Consider the following 9066-nt stretch of genomic DNA (forward strand, 5'->3'; position numbering starts at 1 on the left):
TTATAACGCTCAACTACAAGATGATAATGAAGATGTATGTCAATCCAAAATGAGAAAAGACCGTGACAACATGTCTGTAGAGTAGGTTGGAATTGTGCCGTACTGAATGTGCACACTATCATCATGCAATATAGATCTGTGCTGTGTAACATGTGTTACAAAGGTCTTTTGGTCACCAAAACTCCTGACTGCACGTCCTGCTGGCGAGCTACTTCTGCAAAAACACATCTGAGGTCGAGGAAAGGATCAATACTGTAAGTTTAAAACAATGTGCCAAATCTAAATGCCATCCATTTTGTGTAGCGCTTGATCCCTTTAGGCTTGCCGGTGATTTGGATCTTATCCCGGTAGGTGTCATGAAGACTCTTCAATTAATTTTTGCAATGTGGTTGAATGTCAAGTGTACTTTTTGAAAACCCACACAAGCATAGAGTATGCATATTCCATTCTGGGAGGCCAAGGACTAGAGTCGAACCCACAACCTGTTCAGTAATACAGTACAGTAATAGTCTTAAAAATGAAAATATTGGGAATTTTGTGACATACCAGTAAAATAAAGAAACACCTTACATTTTTTATTGACGTACAATTGCCATGTCTGTCCTCAGATGATAAGCAAACAATGCTTGCCATTGTGATTGAAATGCCTTCATTTCAACTTGCCCCGCAGTGGAGTCCCAACCCACTCCAAGCTGGGCTGACTGTCATATGATTCTCTAACAGGCTAAATCCAGTAGGTGGGCATTTCCACATTCAGCTGAGCTAAATATTTAGTTGTCTCCTTGGTGACAAATTCATTTCGATCCGCGGCTCCTTGGCCTGAAGACTCCAAAGTTACAATGTGACAGTATAATGTAATGTCAGGCAGTAATTAGCCTCCCTTTCCGAGGGTCCACAGTTGCTTGTTAAAACCGTTTATCAGTGGTTTCAAGTCTTAACGTGATCTCATTGGTCAGTGTCGTCCAAAAGATGGAAGTTCTGTGGCCGCCCGGACTGTCGATGAAACGACGCCGCCTCCCCCTCCGCATAAAACCTCCGAGGCCAGTGAGGCGAGGCCCTGCACTCACCACTTCTTTTTTTCAGCTGCTCATCCCCGTTGACCACATCCGAAATCACAATGGCCGTAAGTAAAAGTTTCATTTGCGTCTTCTAGCATCTGTTTTTATACCTCGTGAACATTTAGTGCTGCGCTTTTTTTTCTTCTTTTAAATATCGCATGACACAGCAGCAAGAAGCACATGCCCAAATGTCATCATTATACTTAAATTACAGTTCACGTATGGATATTTGAAATCTGCTGTGTGTTTTTTTTTTGAGACATCTGGATGTGTTCTGTTGCCTTTTATGGTCAAAGTATTCGCTGCAGTGCTCCCATGAACATTTGCCAACTAACGGCTGAATTCTCAGCTGCTTCTCAGTCGGCGCTTAAACTTGCTGCATTCTTCATTTAATTGATTCTCTCCACAAGCTCAATGCTTGTTTGGCCACTCTCGACGTTTTTGTACAAAATATCAGCAAGTTCCATCCCAAATCATGCAGCATTTTTTTAAGGTCTCTTTGGACTCAAACTGAGTTCATTCTAAAAATGTCTCGTCTGCTTTTGTTGGCTACCAGTACTGAACTGACCATGTGTTTGCTGATCATCATCATAAAACAAAAAGAAGCCTGCAAAGCTCCAGCGTCAATCCAAAATGAGCACGCGGAACTTTGCAAAGGTCGAATTTGTGATCCGCCTTGTATGTTGGATTCCCCTCGCAGACTTTAGGGCCCCGCGCCATTTGTCGCGCACGCCCACTTTGCAGTTGGACTCTTCTATGGAAAGAATGTTGCAGCTATACGATTCCCACAAGCCTGCTTTTCCTATCATGGCGTGGCTGGTCTTCAACCTCTAATTTTCGCTTAACGTGTCCAAGGTGTCTTCTAAAGTGTGGCGGGATTGAACTTGGTCTCCCTGCCTAGCACAGATTCTTTTTCAATACCTTTTTTGAAAAAATGGTGAAGAACTTCTGTGAAGTGCAATCTTCACGGGGTTGGTGGTTGATAATCTTGAATGCAAAATGGAGATGGCAATGACTGAGATGAAAATTCTGAAATCATTGCTATATTTGTATGCGTTACATCGACTGTTTCCATGATCACACCCTCATGTAACACAAAAGGAAATGTCCCAATCCTGAGACGGCTCACTTACCGCTAATATACCGTCACTGCCACGTGCACAGAAGCATTTCTGCTGCACTCAGACTTTTTTTAACCCCCCCCCCCCCCCCACCCCAAAGTATCTCTGAAGCAATTGTTATATCATATAGTCCCGTATCATAATGAGTTCCTCAAAAGTTTGCCAAGATGGGGTGCTGCAGAGAACCGGCAGCTGGAATCCTTCGGGCTTCCATGAGTTGAATGGAAAGATCTGAAAAGTAATCAAATGACAAGCGGAAGTCTGCTCTTATAGATGTCACCGTTTATTTCGGTGATCTTTTCGACAGTCTGCTTATGTCTTGTGTTTGTTCTACACAGGGCATGGTTGTAAAGAACATGTCCTTCAAAGTAGGGCAGACGCTGACAATTGTCGGAAAGGCTCAGCCTGACGCTACCAAGTAGGTCCCGATCGCTCATTTCAAAGGTCTTCACAATATTTAGCAGTAAATCGTATCCGTGTTGTCTGTGTCTGTGTGCCGCAGCTTTGCGCTCAACGTTGGCCCAAACGAGAAGGACATCACCATGCACATCAACCCACGTTTCAACGCGCATGGCGACGCCAACGCCGTGGTTTGCAACTCTTACCAGGATGGCAAATGGTGCCAGGAGCACCGTGAGGGAGGTTTCCCATTCCAACAGGGGGAGGAGTTCAAAGTCAGACATCCCTTTTTTTTTCTCCCCCTGATGTAATGTAAAGATCCAGAATTTCCGACTGATTTTCTCCTTTTGCTTCTTCGTAGATCAACATTTTGTTCACTCCCGCGGAATTCCAAGTCTCTCTGTCGGATGGCTCCGTAATCCATTTTCCCAACCGCATGGGCGCCGAAAAATACTCTTTCATCAGCTTCACCGGAGATGCTCGTGTCACCAGCGTCGAGATTAAATAAAGGACAACGACTGTAGGATAGTTCTTTCAAATTGGTGCTTTGCCAGCAGAGCTCACTGGACCCCATTTATTTGCTTACATACACATCATTTACTTACAAATGTTCGAACCTTTCAGTTATAGGACCTATTCAATAAGTTAACGTTTTTTACAAATGGAAATAATATGGCCAGAGAGATGAAGGGATGTTTTAGAGAAGACTCACAATTTAGAAATGTTGGCTAAATTCTATAATTGACTGTTAAAATAACCTCACTTTTTTTTTTCATTAACTAAACTGAATTTCTCAACTGTTTGCCTCCCAAACATTCCAGACGTGAACCAAATGCTTGCATTCTAATACATATTAAAGCAGGATAGAACGTGGACGGACTTTGTGATTGTCGTTCATTGTGATTTCTTGTGAAATGTGTCCTGCGTGATAATCCAATTTAGCCGCTAGATGGCGCCATTGTAATAAGAATGTTGAATACGGCGATTCACTTGCCGAGAATTATGGGGAAAAAATGAAAAGCGAGTTAATCATAAGGTGCTGTCTAATTCTAATTGGATGCTGATGGCCTCATTTTTACTTGTTGCCTCACCCATGTAATGCAAAAAAATATATTTTGCCACAGAGGAAATGGAAGGTCACGGACTGGACTATTATCTGGATCCATTCCAACGAAACCTGATTTTGAATGCTGTGCTGCATGCGGGAGATGTGCAAGTGTTCATTTCATTTCATCTGATGTAACAAAAGGCAACGAGACTGATCTTAAGAGTGAGGAACCAGCTCTGCACGTCAACAGGTGGCTTTGCTTTGAGCTAGAATAACCCAAAGATGGATGTGTCCACTTTTGCAGTTTTAAAGCAAACTTTCTTGTCGGTGTCATATCTAATCAGTAATGCTTAATGAACGTTTCTTTATCTACACCAACTGGGAATCATACAACAGTGGTTAACCTTTTGAGGTATCGAATCCAACCAGTTAATGTGCGCATTCACCGAACCCCTCATGAGTGAAAAATATACTGTATATTTTTGCAAATTCAAGATATTAAAAAAAACGCATTTATTAAAAACAAAAAAGTAAACAACATTTCAAGAGATAAGTACTTTTTTTTGTACGACGTACTAGCACGGCAGTCACGTTGACTACTAAGCGAACTAAATTTTCCACAGCACTAATTGGACAAGCAATGTCATGTGATCATCTGCAGCCAATGATGACCAAGCGGACGTGTCGTAACTAATTGACATGTTGAGTGGCGTGTGTCTTACCCATGCAAAATATGTATGATTTTGTTTTTGTTGTGAGTGTAGGACATAGTCCTAGCAAGTCCCAACATGGCTGACAGAATGCGCAGGGGGGACCATTGTGGTCATCATCAAATTGTTGTGATGTTTGTCCAATCTTCAGAGGTTGACACCACCTGGTTGCACAAACAAAGGGATGTCAACGCAATATAATGGGAGGCCAAGATCGGCGCTGCAGAAAGACGAGAGCACACACACCCACACCCTCTGAAAACATTTACCTGCACAGTGTCACCTCACTGACTTGTGTGTAAACGTGAACTGTGCCGACTAAAAATGAATCTCCTCAGCTTACATAAAAACTATATTTAGCTCCCCGCATGACTTCAGATTTCTGCACCAAAGCGATCAGCCTCACATCGAGATGCGCGTGGGCCCACCCCGGGCTCACTGCGGTGCTTGCCGCGTGTACATCCCTGCCTCTCCTGCAGGGTTACTTTTGGAACACGTTTTTGCATCATGTATCCTGTTGGTTTGTGGCATCAAGAACTTGGGAGAATTATTCAACATTTGTTAGAGTGAACGTGCACGCATAGCACGGCGCTCGAGCGGTTAACTTGCACAATTTCAGGGGCGCTCACCTTAAGAGGGTCCGTTGTACTGGAAACGCAGTAGCCCAAAATTGGTTTGAAGTTGTATCTCATGCCCGCTTGCATTTGGTTCAGAAGGGGGGGAGGGGGGGAAAGGACATTTTCGTCATCATCCATCTTGCCCTCCGTCGCCATGTGATTGCAGTGAAGTCTTGTTCCAGCTCACTAAGTGCATGTTTAGTCAGGATCTGTCTCTGCGTTCTACTCTGCACAATTGAGAGACAAATCACAGTGACACTTTGCTGGAATGTGTGTGTGTTGCCTATAAATGTCCATGTTTTTTTTTTTTTTGGGGGGGGGGGGAATGCCATCAAGGGTCAACGTGCTGGCTTTGAAATCCGATTGGTTCACAAAACACACCCATTTCTAATGTAGTTTGTTCCATCCATCGGCACGACGCGGCACCAGAGACGGACATCTGATTGGATAAAAAAAAAACGAAAACAAAACAAAAAAAAAAACGTCCGGCATCCACATCCACTTCTGGAAGCTGCGAAAGAAAGATCATCACGAATGATATGAAGAAAGTAGACCAAATATAAAATAATACAGTTTTATGAATCAAAGCTTAGGTTGTAAATGTAGGTCAGTGCTTGTGACAGTACCTTGCTGTCCCTGACCGCTCACCACCACATTGTATAAACCCATAAACGCTACTCTATCCAAACAAAACCACACTGCTGTCAACTTGACTCCACTTCCTACTTTTCCTGCACGTCTATCTCAATGTTTGGATCGATACAAGCCCACTGCGTAATAGAATTCGACTCTAATGGGAAATATATAACTTGCTTTATATTTACTAAATCCCTCTTGGGGGCTTTTCTGGCTAGGTAAGAAAAGACCAGACTGTGAAATGAGACGATAGTCAGAGATGAATGTACACAATTTGTGTGTGTGTGTGTGTGTGTGTGTGTGTGTGGAAGGAATGGAGGCATTCAGCAAATAGACTTGACAGTGAGTCAAATGGGTTTAAATTCTTCCCTTGCTGCTTCACTGTCAAGTTGACGGATGTGTGTTGAGCTTGCAGAGGGGGTGCAAGAGTGGAAAAACAGGACTTTGACTTTACTGTCGAGAGCACAAAATGGTTCTTATTGTTCTTGTTGTTGTTGTAATAGTGATCATTCATTCATTTTCTACCACTTTTCGTTTTCATGATAAAGAGAGAACTGGACCGTATTCCAAATGACTTTGGGTGAAAAGTTGGGGGGACACACTGTACTGGGTGCCAAACGATTGCACTCCGCCTATCACCCATTTTCATACTTGTGACTGATATCACCTCACGAGGCTGATCTACGCAAAGCTGAACACATCTATAAAACTGCTGAATGTTTCATGGGAACGCAGAGAGACCCGAGTTCAAGTTTTCCAGAAAAAGTAGGTGTCTACTTCAGGGGTGGGACACTGATGGTCTGTGGGCCGCATGCCCCTTAATTAAAAAAAAAAAAAAATTGGTACAGTAACAGTATGTACCGCATTTGCATTTCAGCAACAGAGACTCTCCACACATCGCTTCTTCAGCCGTGGGTACAAATCGAATTAGAGCTAAAATTACCTTTGATTGCGATACACAATGGATAGAATTGATTAGTACGTCTTGGTGCTGCTGCTGCCATCCTGGCATGTGCATTAAACCAGGAAATGGATATCTTCGTTGGGGAAAATAATTTGATCCAGACATGGAATTTTTTGAGTATCTGTGACATTTGTGACATTGCGTTGCCGTTTACTGACAAAAATCCAATCTTGAATCATACATCGCAAAACCAGTGTGTCATAAAACTTTGCAGTAAAACGCATATGTATTTTATGTTCAGGGGTCCTGCCTTCCTCTTTTGCAACGCAGCTGTTCGTCATCTTGTCGATTTGCCCATATCCAAAAAGGTCACGCCCTTGTTGAGAAAACAACAGGAAGTCTAACCAAGGGAAACAAAGTGGGGAAGAGATAAAAGGTGACACCCAAGGATGGGGGAGGAAAAGAAAGAAGTAATGGAAAGCACTGAAGGCCACATGGTGCTGCCTGAGGAATCAAAAGTTAACTTTTGAGGAAGTCGACAAGTCTGGAGAGAACAAGTATGCAGGTACAAAACATTTGTTGCTGAGATGCCTGCAACCCGCATTGTTGAAAATCATTCAATAGAAAAGCTAAGCGCCTATAGTTCCTTCTTAAAAATCTCTCCAGGCTTCCCATCAGCAAACAAAGACGACTAACTAACTACTATCATGTTTCAACATGGAAGTTTCCTGCTTAGCAGCCATCTTGTACTGTTTTTTTTTTTTTTTTTACCCCCACATTGTGTGGCTAACATCAATGGGCAACACGATGCTACAACCCACGTGTGTTTAATTAACGTTTCCAAAGAAAAGCTGGTATGGCAAATCAGGGCGCTATCAATTGTTAATAGTCATGAGATATGGTCGCTTCATTGTCATCATTAAAAGACGCAAGTTGCCAAAGTTTGCCCTTCCAGTATGTTGCGCCAGCTAATTGCCTGACCCAAGCATTGTGTTCTTCCGAAGTGCCAAGCAAGACAAAGCACACAGTCAGCAAACCCCTCGCCCCCCCCCCTTTCCAGCTGTGCTCCCGAAACTTCAATTATTCACAACTTATGAATAACGCACTTCACCTCAAACTGGCAAGTGGGGATATTTTTGCATACGACGGCGTGAATTAGTCATCACCTCACAATGGCAAAACATACCATTTTTCATTCCTCCGCCCTTCTCCCCACTGACTGGAAAAAGTGCCACGTTTGTTGTCAATAAATGTGAAGAATACGGTATGCTTCCAGCCTGGGGGGGGCGGGGGGGGGCTCTTAGTGGGAACTGACTTAGCATGTGAAGTCAAGTAGTCATGTTTAATTGATCTCAAATCCCTGCAGTCTCACTCTCTTCCATGTCCTTTACGTTCCGTAAGGAATGGTCATTTCTAGTGAGCATAATATGAATATTGCTGTTTTGGAACATCTGTTTGGCAATATGTTGTGGTGTCTTTTTATTCTTTTTTTTTTTTAAGTCTTCATTTCGAGAATTCTTGATCCCGTTATAACGCCGATCTTGCGGTCCTCAAAATTCGTCTCAAGCGAAATGAAGTCTGACTCTTGTAGTTGTAGGACACGCAGTGGAAAGAGAGGACTCCTGATGTGCGTCGCGATTGGGCAGACGCGACTGGAGTCAAATCAGCGCGTGGGTGTGAAAGTTGCATGATGTGAACGATTGTGCGGCAAAATAAAAAAGGTCGTTCAGAGGACACGAGACTATGAAAGGCCTATTCAGTGGATTAGATTGACGACTTTTGAAAGCAAACGTGACATTAATATGAATGTTAACATTGAAATGAACTTCACTAAGACAACCGGTTACGTTTGTAAGACAATTGGGGAACTTGATTATGTGGGAGAGCAAAAAAAAAAAAGTTAAAATGCAATATTCCAAATGAAGCCATAACATATATCAATCGTTCTCAAAATGTGGTATGATTTTTGAAAGTGGCACACTGCAGAAAATGCAACTTGTATTTTAAAGTTGGAAGACTTGGGGGGGGGGGGGGAATAATGACTGACATTTATGGCATTGTAGAAACAGCAATTGACTCGCTGGGGTAAGTGCATGATAGTGGCGCGGACAAAGTGCAGTGATCCCGATAAACTGCAAGATCTCCTCTTGCGGATGACGTCGCTGTCACATGGGCAATTGGAGATATAAAAATGCATTTAAAAAATGATTTATTAATTTTCGACGACCTGCCCCCCCCCCCCCCCCCCCCCCCCCCACAGCCTGTGACTGACCTTTAGTGACTGGAGTGCGCCGTGTGCTCATTTAATCCCTCTCCAAAGTATCTTCTCGTCATGTGTCATAACATCTTCACCCTCGCCAAAGACGACCATGCAGCATCTCTTTCTTTGCAACCCCCCCCCCCCCACGCCCCCCCACCCCACACCTTTCGGTGGCTTCAAGCCGTGTGCGTTCGTTCACGCTGCAACGGTGCGCGCCACGCTTGTCCGATCGCATGAACACATTCAACACTCAACCCGATTAACTATATGCACCGCTCCGTGCGTTTGCGTGCCTCCAATTACGACGCCGCTC

At 43.4% G+C, this 9066-nt stretch overlaps 1 protein-coding gene and 1 long non-coding RNA gene across 2 annotated transcripts; one reads left to right on the forward strand and one right to left on the reverse strand.

Annotated features, from left to right (window-relative positions):
• Positions 1-167: 167 nt before the first annotated feature.
• On the forward strand, positions 168-3451 carry LOC147192604 (beta-galactoside-binding lectin-like). Its single transcript, XM_086132511.1, has 5 exons — positions 168-254; positions 957-1123; positions 2518-2597; positions 2682-2853; positions 2940-3451. Exons 2-5 carry the CDS (start codon positions 1118-1120, stop codon positions 3084-3086), a joined length of 405 nt encoding a protein of 134 aa, XP_085988637.1. The 5' UTR covers positions 168-254; positions 957-1117; the 3' UTR covers positions 3087-3451.
• Positions 3104-8883, reverse strand: LOC147192605 (uncharacterized). Its single transcript, XR_015103170.1, has 3 exons — positions 8766-8883; positions 5335-5464; positions 3104-5180 (listed from the first exon to the last, which is right to left on the reverse strand). It is a non-coding gene; the product is annotated as an uncharacterized LOC147192605 (long non-coding RNA).
• Positions 8884-9066: the final 183 nt, after the last annotated feature.

This window comes from Hippocampus guttulatus, chromosome 16 (genome assembly GCF_054856545.1).
Source record: "Hippocampus guttulatus isolate MCC_2025c chromosome 16, RoL_Hgut_1.0, whole genome shotgun sequence".
NCBI lineage: Eukaryota > Metazoa > Chordata > Actinopteri > Syngnathiformes > Syngnathidae > Hippocampus > Hippocampus guttulatus.